Source organism: Pipistrellus kuhlii, unplaced genomic scaffold (genome assembly GCF_014108245.1).
Source record: "Pipistrellus kuhlii isolate mPipKuh1 unplaced genomic scaffold, mPipKuh1.p scaffold_m20_p_2, whole genome shotgun sequence".
NCBI lineage: Eukaryota > Metazoa > Chordata > Mammalia > Chiroptera > Vespertilionidae > Pipistrellus > Pipistrellus kuhlii.
In genome coordinates this window covers 168,665,940-168,679,384 of record NW_023425515.1, presented here as the reverse complement: position 1 = coordinate 168,679,384, position 13,445 = coordinate 168,665,940, and the positions used below count along the sequence as shown (strand labels likewise).

The 13,445-nt window shown below is 44.2% G+C and overlaps 1 protein-coding gene across 7 annotated transcripts in view; it reads right to left on the bottom strand.

Moving 5' to 3' along the window:
* Window positions 1-13,445, bottom strand: part of ST3GAL3 (ST3 beta-galactoside alpha-2,3-sialyltransferase 3) — a 169,386-nt gene that overhangs the window by 74,416 nt on the left and 81,525 nt on the right. For 3 of the 7 annotated variants that reach the window (XM_045584725.1, XM_045584726.1, XM_045584727.1), the window contains 2 exons: window positions 12,264-12,383; window positions 1,228-1,320 (listed from right to left, as the gene is read on the bottom strand). The exons of 2 other annotated variants lie outside the window; for them this stretch is intronic. In XM_045584725.1, the coding sequence (XP_045440681.1) occupies window positions 1,228-1,320; window positions 12,264-12,383 (213 nt within the window). The remainder of the gene's footprint in view (window positions 1-1,227; window positions 1,321-12,263; window positions 12,384-13,445) is intronic. 2 more of the 7 variants (XM_036446512.2, XM_036446513.2) reach the window with 1 other exon arrangement.

Below are 13,445 nucleotides of genomic sequence, written 5' to 3'. Positions count from 1 at the left end.
GGTTGCCAGCCCAATTCCCAGGAGGGGGCGTGCAGAAGCAGTCACTGATGTTTTGCTCTCACATTGATGTTTTTTCTCTCTCTATCCCCCTCTCCCATCTTCTCTCTCAGTAAAAACAAAACAAAACAAAAAAAAAACAACCCACAAAACAAACAAAAAAAACTTCTAAAAATTTAAAAAAAAAAAAAAGAAGTTTGGCCACTGATACTACCCTGTTTCTCCGAAAATAAGACAGTGTCTTATATTAATTTTTGCTCCCAAAGATGCACTAGGTCTTATTTTCAGGGGATGTCTTATTTTTCCATGAAGAAGACTATGGTACACATTTATTGTTAAATGAAAATAAAGAAAATTTGTCGAAGCCGGTTTGGCTCAGTGGTAGAGCGTCGGTCTGCGGATTGAAAGGTCCCGGGTTCGATTCCAGTCAGGGGCATGTACATTGGTTGCGGGCACATTCCCGGTGGGGGGTGTGCAAGAGGCAGCTGGTCGATGTTTCTCTCTCATCGATGTTTCTAGCTCTCTATCTCTCTCCCTTCCTCTATGTAAAAAATCAATAAAATATATCTTTTTAAAAAAGAAAAAGAAAATAGTATGGTAGTTGTCAACACAAACCAGACAAACTGTGAATCCTACAGTATCAAGAATTTACTCATTTATTCAATGACAATCATGTCATCATCTTCTGGAACATCATCATAACAATCCAATTCCTGAATTTCCTGGTGAATTTCTTGTGACTCCATTTCTTTCAGAATCAGTGGACCAAATCTCTCATGTTTAGCCTGGGGGGGGGGGCGCCTTATTTTTGTGGGGATGCCTTATATTTCACTCAGAAGGAAACCTGTAAGTAGGTCTTATTTTCGGAGGATGTCTTATTTTCGGGGAAACATGGTATGACGAGGCTCTCCTGTGCTGGATAAGCCTTCCCTGGCTGCCTGGTTTCCACAGGGCAACCACGCAGGTGCTCCTCGGCCTCTCCCCCCCAGAACAAGCTGTGCTGGCAGGCGAACAGGGGACGAGCTATCGCGAGGGCACAGAGTGGGGCCGGGGTGCGGGCCAACCAAAAGCGAAGTCCTTCCCAGGTCCCCGCAGACTCACAAACAGCCAGCCTCCGCCGGGATCTTGTTTTCCCGGGAGCACATCCCTCGCCCTTAGGGCAGCGTCTCGGGCTCCCACCCCGGGGACCAGGCAGGCTGCTCGGTGGTGGGAAGAAAGAGGGGCACTCACCGGGGGAAGATGGCAGTCATCAAGGCTGAAGCGTAGCCAGGCTTGCACGCTCCCTCCGAGAAGTTTGCGTACTTGGTGGCCAACTCCGCGGGCCTGTGAAGAGAGAGGGAGAGTCACCGCCTGCCTGCCGGCCACTCCGCAGTCAGGGGGGCACTGGTTTGTGAAGAGCTGTAGGTGTTAAACCTGGACTAAAGCTTCATTCCCTACAATCAGCACTTAAGTCCTTCTTCTACACATCAAGGCTTCAGGGGGGCAAAACCCCCTCCAATCAAAAAGCCCTAAAGGACGAGGTAGATAAACAAGCAAGGCCCATCCATGGAACTTGGTAAAAAGAACTCACTGGGTTCGCACAGATTCTCTTGCAGTAACTCTGATACGGAGAAAACCAAGAACTCCATCCAGGCTCCGAGACTGGGAACGCAGAGCCTGGACCTCTGAAGAGAGAGCTGCTCAGGCTTTGATCGAGTCAGCAGCCCTGCCCTTTCCACGTCCTTCTCTATCCTACCGGCCACGGGAGCCACGCAGGGCGCCCTCAACACAGACCACACGAACGCTGGGCTATGTACTGTGACCATCAGACAGTTAGCTGAGAAAGTTCTCGTCCTCTTCTCTCTGGCTAGAGTGTTCTTCCTTGTCCTTCTCTACTTAGCTATGCCTACTGAGCTTTCAAAACTAAGCTCAGATGTCAACTTCACTGGGAGTAATTCCCTGACCTCCAGACTGCACCCCCGCCACCCACACTCCATGCTAACTCCCATCAGCACTCACTGTGCTGTGCTGGAACTGCTGGTAGCATGTCTCCCTCTTTACACTGCAAGTTCCTGAGCTCAGTCTGATGGAACCCTGCCCCCCGGTACCTTACACAGAAATGGGCAAACAAAGACCCTTATAATTTTGTTAAAGAACAAAATGACCCTGAGAGTCTCACTGTGCTTGGACTGGAACCAAGACCGTCTTGGGAACCCACAAGTCAGAGATGGCCGAAAATTTTTCAGAAGACTTGTGTGCTCCAGCCCTGGCTTTGTTGCAGTGTGACTGGTGACAAGTCACCTCATACCTTTGGGCTTCAGTGCCTTTGTGTGTTCAGTGTGGGGCTGGAGTAGCTTGTACAGAAAACCACATCGGAAGAACAGGGTACTTGCAGTGACTGCTGGGGCTGGAGGCCCTGCATGCTGGGGACCTGAGGAAGTCCCAGGCCGGCTGCCAGTTCCCAGCCCCAGCCTCCCCCACCTCCACCTTTGGGCCTGCTGCCAAAACTGATCCCTCTGATGCCCGGCCGCTCTACTGTGCTGGGCCCTGTGGCAAATGTCCCTTAGGGCTGCCTTCCGCAGGGACTGGGCGGGGCCATATAAGGTGGTGGTGTTGGGGGGAGGGGTGCTGGGGAGGGGCTGGCACCTGCACTAGATAGTCCAAAACCATGGGCACTGCCTATCATGTGTCATGTGTGACATACTCATGTACCACTGAGGGCCTAGCCCAGGGCCGCACACAGAATAACTGCTTAGTGAATTTAGCTAAGCTCGTCTGCATCCATGTGCAATTTCTTCTAGAAATCCATGTGTTTTTTAGCCATCCCTACCAATGACATTTAAAACCTCAAATGCAAAAGCAAACGATGAGTGAGAAGCCAGGGCAGGGACTTCATTTGGTAGGCAAAAGAAAGTCAAAGGCTTAACAAGAAATATTTACATAGCAATATTTTTTTTTTTATGTAAACAACAGTATTTCAGAAGCAAAATACAAACTACATTTCAATTACTAAACTTACTGGAAGCTTTTGGACTAGGCACAGTGATGACAACATTATAGATTTTTTAAAAATTATTCCTCTTGATAGCCATGTGCTATTAATGATTAATTTCTACACAAGCTCAGGAAGATGAAGAGACTTATCCAAAATCACACGACTAGTAAGTGGCAGGTACTGGATTTGAACCTGTTTCTAACACCGGCGCAGGAGCTCCTGACCTGGCATGGCCACCAGCGGGGATCACAGCAAGTGCCGAAACAGGGAAGCCGAGCCTCGGGCAGTGCACCAGTGGCCGTGCAACCGGAGACGGGGAGAGCGTCAGAAGTGTGTATGTGGCAGCAAGGCACCATGAGTTCCTCAGACCCTGGTCTCCCAACCCCCACCACCTGCCCGCTCACCGTGTACAGTGAGTACCTGCGGTCTTTCTGAATTCTAGAAAGTTTCACAAAGAATGTGAAAGATGGCCGAGACCGGTTTGGCTCAGTGGATAGAGCGTCGGCCTGTGGACTCAAGGGTCTCGGGTTCCATTCCGGTCAAGGGCATGTACCTTGGTTGCGGGCACATCCCCCCAGCAGAAAGTGTGCAGGAGGCACCTTATCAATAGTTCTCTCTTATCACTGTTTCTAACTCTCTATTCTTCTCCCTTCCTCTCTGTTAAAAAAAAAAAAAATCAATAAAATATATTTAAAAAAAGAATATGAAAGATGAATGGCAGTTGCCTCTTTAGCACAGTGCACTGCATAAATACACCTGCAATAGGAGATACACCTGTGGCTACCTCTCTCCTCCCTAGTTTACACCATCAACTTAAAAAAAAAATTAAAAATATAAATATATATATATATATAATTGATTTTTTACAGAGAGGAAGGGAGAGTGATAGAGAGTTAGAAACATCGATCAGCTGTCTCCTGCACACCTCCCACTGGGGATGTGCCTGCAACCAAGGTACAATACATGCCCCTGATTGGAATCGAACCTGGGACCCTTCAGTCCACAGGCCAACGCTCTATCCACTGAGCCAAACCGGTTTCGGCTCCGCCATCAACTTTTGGCAAGGTGCTTCAAGGTTAAGGGCTATGGAACAGTCCAGGTAATCTATGGCAGAGAGGAGGGAGCACCGGCAAGATGGATGGAGCCCGGGGAGCCCGAACCCAACGGGAAAGGCTCTCCCCATGGCAGGGCAAGGTAGTCACCCATCAAGGACGGCTGGCTGTAAACACCCTCCCTGGCCCTGCCCAATTCGAAAAGCAGCAGTAACTTCAAAAACACAGGGCCCTGGGTACAGTGGGTGGGTGAAATGATTACCAAATTAAAATGCCTTAGACAGGGCCTCCCGGCTATCCCAGTAAGAGAAGAATAGGGGGAGTGTTGGGAACTCTGAGTCACACAGCAGCCTGGGACCCCTGGGGCAGTTAGCGGTCAAAGCCACCAAGACTAACAGTCGCCAACTCCCCAGGGCCAGAATAGTTAGTTTCTCTAAGGCACTCTCACTCCAAATGCCAGGAGGCCCCCACAGATGTCTGATCGAATCACTCGGCCCTTGTTCTGCGCTGCAGCTGGCCTTTCCTTTCGGGAAGCTTTCGCATTTCAAACAGTAAGAGCCCCCATTGTCCTGCGAACGTGACTACCGAGACCCTGGGGTGAAGAGTATGAACCCCTGCACCCTCAAGAGGAAATCCAGATGGACAGGCTGGGATCTGAGAGACGGAACCAGACTTCCCTCCGCTGCTGCACTCACAGGCACCACGTCGGAGGAGTCAGGCCAAGCATTGGGTTATAAATTGTTAAATGGAGACGAGACCACCCAAGAGGCAGAGACCCCTACCTGGGAAATAACTCCAACTAGCCAATTGCGGAGTCAAACAACAAACTTTACTGCAGATTCGAATCTGGGCTGCCGCCGCGGCAACGGCGTGGGCCAGGAGCAGCAGCAGCCGTTACAAAGCAGTCCCCTTTTTAAGCACTCTTCAAACAAGCACATTCCCAACAAGGGGGGTGGAGGTCCACGGGGCTGACGCTGATTAGTTTCTATATCGCTTAACCTTGTGGTTGCATGTATCGGCCAGACGGCCTAATCTCCCTTCTTGGTTTGTTCTGCTATCTTAGCCTTGACTAACCCAGACTGTTGATTTGGCCTTCAGGTCCAGGAGGGGGAGGGAGTAGCAACTTTCTACCCTCCAGGCAAGGTCAGTTATTTTCCACTCCTCATAAATAAGACGCGTAGGATCTGGAATCAGACCCGTTCTCAGAGGACACTGGCAAGCTGCGTGGCCTGGGGCAAGTGGCGGAAAATCGGGCTCTCAGCTTCCTCATCTGCCAATGAGAACCGCTCGGTTCCCAGGGACGTTAGGGGGGATGTGGTGAGAAAGCTCACGCGGAGGGTGGCAGCACACACGCACTGTGAGAGATGAGGTGGCGGCGGCAGGCAGCCAGGCTCTGAACGCTTGGCGCCAGTTTGGGTTCTGTCATCAGGGAGAGTCGCGCAGTGATTTCCAGTGGAAGCGTGCGTTGTGGGGCTCAACATTTGGGAGACAAAGAGTAGCACTGCAAGAGGAGAGAGGGTGATGGCTCTGTTGCCAAGGGAAGGAAGTATCTCAAGGACAGAGGGACCAGCTGTGCCAAACACAGGGGCATGCCAGGTGTGGCCCGGGACTGGCAGCTGGATTTGGCAACACGAGATTACTCCTGACCTTGACAGGAGCTGTTTCCCTGGAGGGGTGAGGGCTAGGGGACAAAATGCTACTTTCATTGGATTTAAGAGAAATGGAAGAACTGGCAACATGGAATGAAAACTGGAGTTTTGCTATAAGGACAGAGAAATGGGGCAATTAGCTGGAGGAGAGAAGGAAATATTTTAGCATGTTGATAAGCTGCTTAGAATAAGAGAAAAGCTCATGAGTAGTCGAGGTGGGACAGCTGGAGGAAAAATGCCTTTGCATAGTGAGGGGAAAGGACTTGATACAAAAGAAGGGTTGGTCTTATCTCCGCTCATCCTGCCTTTCCCTGTGATTACCTGTGCATCTTGCAATATTCAGTTTAAGCACCGCTTCCTTTAGGAAACTTTTCATGATTACTCCCCTTCCTGAGCAGAAACAGCCCTTTCTGCCTGGGGACCCCATCTTACCTAGAGCTGACTTCTGCCTTCAGCTTGCCCAATTGTCTCCACACACTCTCTTTCTCTCCCACCTCCATCCCTGTTTTCCTCTCATTCATTCATTCATTCACTCACTCACTCACTCAACAAATGTAGAGGCAACAGAGTGACTCTGCTTGGATCTGTATCCTGCCTCAATCCAGCCGTCCTGGATTGTGAGAGGATGGGGATTGGACCTAAACGGGCAGTTGGACATCCCTCAAGGGGTCCCACTTTGGAGAGGGTGCAGGCTGGGCTGAGGACACTCCCCCCTGCACGAATTTTGTGCACTGGGCCTCTAGTATATTGTATATGAGGCTCCTAGAGCCATAAGAAATGCAAAAAAATTCACTGTTAGTAACTCATTCTCGAATTGACCCCTTAAAATCAAATTGACCCCCTGTGGAGAGTGTGCCCCATGTTGGGAACCACTGTCCTAGACCATGAAGCATAAGTACCCAACAAAATGTTCCTTAGACTAAACCCAACTGGTTAATTAACTTGACTTGAAAGTTAGCTGACAAGAAGTATGGGGGAAAGGTGGTAACAGTGAGGAAAATGGAGAAGGAACTTCAACAGTTATTCCTGAGGACTCTATAGATCAGTGATGAGCATCTTGTGTCCAAGAGTCTAATTCCTATGATCCTCTCAAAGAGGACTGAACTCCGATCAGCTCCCTACTATGCACGCTCCCTCTTCTATGTGCTAGTTTACTGACGTGAAGGTCAAGAAACTGATTGTGAGTGTGAAGTAAGACCATGTAAGTAAGATACCATTCACACTGCCTGGCAAATAATAGTTAATAAAAATCAGTTTCCTTTCAAGCAAATATAGCAACTTCAAGGTCGCCAACATTATGTGCTGGGAGGGCTGGCAAGAACACAGATAAGAAGCCTCAGCACAGACCTCACCTCCCTCTGCTTCTGCAGGTCTGTCCCCTCTCACCTTCCTTATGAAGATGCTTTTCTCCGTTAACCAGAGGGTTGTCTCTGGGGCAACGACGTTACTTCAGAAATGAAAAAAGCTGCTTACGTTAGATTTAGTAAGTTTATTCTGTTAGTAAGTATTTATTTTAACTTACTTTCTGAAATAGCTTTCATGTAAGAAAAGGTAATACTGCCATAGATCCTTTTAAGCTCCAACATGGAAACTTTTCTTCTTAAGGACAATTTTAACTCCTCTGACTCCCTCTCCCCTCCACTGTTACATGGCCCCATTGTTACAGGTCTGCTAGCTCTTGTAATACCATGAGTCTCTTCGTTCACTCACATTCGGGGTGCTGTCAATCCCACCCTGAGGTATCATGAGTAGAATTATGAACTCCAGAGCAGATGTGGGCTTTTATACAGCTTCTCTTTGCGAACTCCAGAGCAGACGTGGGCTTCTATACAGTTTCTGCCTCACAGTGATCAGCGATAAACTCGACAACGCGCTCATGTTTCTTCCATCACTTTAAGAGGAACTACTTGATCTGAGCCATCTGGAATTTGTGGTATTTCTCAGCACTGGAGGCCCTGCTTTCCATCTCTGGGGACTGGGCACAGCAACATCTTTTCAACATACCAGGCCCCTCTACTGTCTGATTCAGTGATGACTGCAGTTTAACTTCATCTCCAGGTCTTGCAAAGTGTTTCATTTTGACGGGTTAGCATGCTCTTCCATCCAGTAAGCTCTTGCTTAGCCTGAGCTCTGTAGGCAATTCTCACAGACTCTCCGCCAGAGAGAAAATTGTTGTGACCACTCCAATTCAATCTCATTTCTTTGAAAATTAAGACACATCCTCTTTCTGGGTGGTACTGAAAAGAGCAAAGAAACTAAGATTTATTGAGCATAAACCATGTGCCAGACAGTTGACCTAATTATCTAATTTAGCTTTACAATAATCCTCTGAGACAGTATAGCCCTTAGACCCAGAGGGCATGGTTGAAAGATGTGTTGTTCCATGTCTAAACTATAAAATTGCAAATGGGAATTTTTTTATAGGGACTGCATTCAGTCTGTAGATCACTTTCAGGAGTATGGACATTTTAACAATATTCTTCCAATCCGTGAGATGCGTATTTTTCCATTTAGTTGTGTCCTCTTCAGTTTCTTTCATGGATGTCTTATGGTTTTTAGTGTCTGGGTCTTTTGCCTCCTTAAACTTATTCCTAGGTATTTTATTCTCTTTGATGCAAATTGTAAATAGGATGGGCTATTTTCTTAATTTCTTACAGTTCATTATTTGTGTATAGAAATGCAACTGGTTTTTGCGTATTGATTTTGTATCCTGCAACTTTACTAAATCTGTTTAATACTTCTAACAGTTTTACGGTGGGTTTTTAAGGGTTTTTTTTATATCTTGTTATCTGCAACTACTGACAGTCTTACTTTGTTTTGGATTTGGGTGCCTTTTATTTCTTTTTTTCTTGCCCAATTACTTTGACTAGGACTTTCAGTACTAGATGAATAAGAAAGAGTGAGCATCCTTATCTTTTTCCTGACTGTAGAGGAAAAAATTTCCAGTTTTTCACCACTGAGTATGATGTCAGCTGTAGGCTAGCCATAATGTATGACACTCGCTCTTATGCTGGGCAGCAGCAGCAAGCTGTGTCTCCCAGGCAGACAGGTGACTGCAATGGTAAATAACTGATACTCCGCGATGTACTATGCTGCCAGCATTTTGGGGATATTGTGTTCTGAGCATGTTTAAGATAGGTTAGGCTAAACTATGATGTTTGGTAGGTTAGGTATATTACATACACTTTCGACTTAACAATATTTTCAACAATAAGTCGAGGAGCATCTGTATATTTGTGTATGTCTACTTCTATGCTCTCTATTCTATTACCAATAGCATGGAACAGAATACTTGATTACTGTAGCATTATTGTAAGTCTGAAGTCATGTAGCTTCGGTCCCTCAACTTCGTTCTTTGTTAGCATTACACAGGTTATTTTGGGTCTTTTGCCTTTCCATATCCTATATAATAAAAGTGTAATATGCAAATCGACCTGACAGTGAAATGACCCGTTGCTATGATGTGCACTGACCACCAGGGGGTAAATGCTCAACGCAGGAGCTGCCCCCAGCCCTCAGGCCCCAATCACGGGCCTGCCAGCCAACCTCTCGGTCCCTCCCCACTGCCAGCAGGCTCTGATTGCCTGACGGGGAATGGGGAAACTGAGGGTGGGTGGCGGCGAAAGTGGGTGGTGCCAGGCCAAGGCAGTGCACAGAGGGCTGCCAACAGGGGGGTGGGGCCTGCTGCTGGCAGCTGCGGAAGATTGGCCCTGATTGCAGGCCAGGCCTAGGTACCCTTCCTGAGCATGAATTTCATGCACCAGGCCTCTAGTAAACTATGGAGCTTCCTCAAAAAATTGAAAATGGAACTCCTATTTAACCCAGTAGGAATATATCCCAAGAAGCTAGAAACACCAATCAGAAAGGATATATACACCCCTATGTTCATAGCAGCACAATTTACAATAGCTAGGATTTGGAAACAGCCTAGATGCCCATCAGCAGATGATTGGATCCAAAAACTATAGTACATCTACACAATGAAATATTATGCTGCCATAAAAAAGAAATTCTCATCATTTGCAGCAACCTGGATGGAATTGGAGAACATCATGCTGAGTGAAACAAGCCAGTCAATGAAAGAGAAACACCATATGACCTCACTTATTTATGGATGCTAAAGAACATTATAAGCTGAAGAACCAAAAGATAGATATAGAGACAGTAAAGCAACAAGCAGGCTATCAAATTACAGCAGGGGGTTAGGGAGATCTGGGGGAGATAAGAGATCAACTGAAGGACTTATATACATGCATATAAGTACAACCAATGGACACAAAACTCTGGGGAGGGAGGGGATGTGTGGGAGGGAGGGAGAGGAGAAAAAAAAATCAATAAAATATATTTAAAAAATAAATAAATAAATGGAATTATGAAAAAAAAAACTCTTGGGAGGAAGGGCATATATGGGGGGGGGCAATGGTATATGTACAAAGATAATAATTTAATAAAAAATAATTTTAAAAAATAAAATTAAAAAATAAAGTTTGTTGCTATCAACTAAATAACTCGCTGGGGTTTTCAATGTTGCTATTGTTGTCCTCATCCAAGGATATTTTCTCCATTGATCTTTAGAGGGAGTGCAAGGGAAGATGGGGAGGGGAGAGGGAGAGAAAGAGGAGGAGGGGAGAGAGGGGAAAAAAATGTTGATGTGAGAGAGACAGATCAATTGCTTGCCTAATGCACACACCACAACCAGGGCCATTCAATCCATGCAACCGAGGTACATGCCTCTGACCAGGAGATGAATCTGCGACTCTGTGGTGCACTCTAACACATAATTCACCAATTATGTTGAATCTACAGATCATGTTCAGAAGAACTGACATTTCAACAATATCGAGTCTTCTAATCCATGAACATAGAATACATCTCCATTTATCTAGTGGGTGTTTTTTTTTTTTTAATCTTTCATTAGAGTTTTGTAGTTTTCCATATATATGTAAGTGTATTTTGTCAGATTTATACCTAAGTATTTCTTTGTGTATGTTCATGTAAATAATATTGTGTTTTGTTTTTAAATATATTTTCATTGATTTCAGAGAGGGAGAGAAAGACACATCAGTGATGAGAGAGAATCACTGATCAGCTGCCTCCTGCCTGCCCCCAACTGGGGATTAAGCCTGCAACCTGGGCATGTGCCCTTGCCTGGAATGAAACTCAGGACCCTTCAGTCCACAGGCTGATGTTCTATCCACTGAGCCAAACTGGCTAGGGCTAATATTGTGTTTTTAATTTCAAATTCCAATTCTTTACTTGCTAGTATGTAGAAAAGCAACTGACTTTTGTATATTAACCTTATATCCTGCGATCTTGCTATAATTGCTAATTAGTTCCACAAAACCCCAATTCTCTAGGATTTCCTACATAGACATGCCTGTGAACAAAGACAATTTTATTTCTACCTTCCTAATCTCTATACCTTTTCTTTCTTTTATTATATGATTGAATTAGAGCTTTCAATATAATGTTGAATAGGAATGGTGAAAGTGAACAAGCTTGTCTTTTCCAGTTTTAGGGAAAAGCATCTAGTTTCTCATCATTAAGGGTAATTTTAACTATAGATTTTTGTAGGTGATCTTTATCAAAGTGAGAAAGTTTCTCTCTTTCCTAGTTTTCTGAGAGTTTTTCCTAAAACAAAACAAAACAAAACAATTGGATGTGGCCTGTATCAATGCTTATTCTGTAACTTATAGATATAATCAAATGATTTTTCTTTTTTAGCCTTGTGGATGTGATGGAATATAGCAATTGATTTTATAATTACTGCATTTCTATTGTAATTGGTGTATCTGAAACAAATCCCATTTAGCTGTGGTGTGTGACTCCTTTTATACATTGTTGTGTTCAATATGCTAATATTTTATTGAGGATTTTTACATGATGTTCATGAGAGGTATTAATCTGTGGTTTTCTTCTCTTACATTTCTTTCTCTGGTTTTGGTTTTAAAGTAATGCAGGCTTTACAGAACAAGTGAGGAAGTGTTCCCTTTGCTTACATTTTCTGGAACAGGCTGTAGAGAACTGCTACCATCTTTTCCTTAAATGTTTGACAGAATTCACCAGTGAAACCAGCTGAGCCTAATGTTTTCTGTTTTGGAAGGTTATTAATTATGGATTCAATTTCTTTAATAGAGAGACCTATTCAGATGATTTATTTCTTCCCGTGTGAATTTTGATAAGTTTGTGTCTTCTAAGAAATTGGTCCATTGCATATAGGTTATAAAATTTGTAGGCATAAAGTTATTCATAATATTCCTTTACTATTTGTAGGCACGAAGTTGTTCATAACATACTGATCCATGGGATCGGTAATGATGATCTCTTTTTCATTTCTGATATCAGTAATTTGTATCGTTCTATTTTTTTTCCCCCTTGGTTAACCCAGCAAGAGGTTTTTCAATTCTATTAATATTTCAAAAAAATCAGCTTTTTAGTTTTGTTGCATTTTTTTCCTACTGATTTCTGCTCTTGACTTCTATGACAGCCTCTCAGGTACTATTTTCCTTTCCTCTTCTGCTCCTCTCCAATCCTTCTACCGTCTCACAGCTCAAGTAATTTCCCTATCGGTCAAAACTGATGGTTTCTCACCTGCTTAACACACTCCAGTGGCATCTTCCGCCCTCACGATTACTATTGTCACCACAGCTCTGCATGATTTGGTCTATCCATTCCTCAGATGTACTAGTTTCACCCTCCAGCTTCTTAGAACTTTGACAACACAGAAAAAATAAATATAAAATCTCTACATAAACATGCATTTCAATTGTAGATAAGAAAAGGCCAATAAAATGTACAGGAAACTCTTCAAGCTGATTTACATGTTAAAAGACCATTTAAAAAAAAAACAACACTAAAAAAAGGGCTGGTAGTCAAAACTTAATATAAAATGGATTTTTTTTAAAAATAGTATAAGACCAAGAGATAATGAAATCATGAAAAAAAAAATACAGAAAAAGGGTGCATCCAAATATTTTTTCCACTCAAAGGTATATAAGGACAAAGAAAATGTAAACTCAAAAGAAAATAAGTAACCACAATCCCACTATCAAAACTACTATTACATTCTGCAATAGTTGCTATGCTATATTCAGATATAAGTATGACAATAGGCTTGAAGGCTATACCCCCAATGATTCTAAACCCCGGCACGTTAGAATCACCCTGGGGGAACTTTTTTTTTTTTTTTAATTTCTTTTGAGAGCCAAAATTTTTAAACTTAAACTTAAAAAAAAAAAAATTTTATTGATTTTTCACAGAGGGGAAGGGAGAGGGATAGAGAACTAGAAACATCAATGCGAGAGATACATCGACCAGCTGCCTCCTGCACATCCCCCACCGGGGATGTGCCCGCAACCAATGTACATGCCCTTGACCGGAATCGAACCTGGGACCTTTCAGTCCGCAGGCCAACGCTCTATCCACTGAGCCAAACTGGTTTCGGCTTTTTAAAAATTTTTTATATTTTACTTTATTTTTTTATTAAGGTATTATATGTGCACATATCTTACCATTGCCCCCCCCCACTCCTATACATGCCCTCCCTCCCCAGAGTTTTGCGACCACTGGTTATGCTTATATGCATGCATACAAATCGTTCGGTTGATCTCCTATCTCCCTCATATCTCCCCACCCTCCCTGCTGTAATTTGACTGTCTTTTTATTGTTTTACTGTCTCTGTATCTATCTTTTTGTTCGTCAGTTTATAATGTTCTTTATTACCCATAAATGAGTGAGATCATGTAGTGTTTTTCTTTCATTGACTGGGTTACT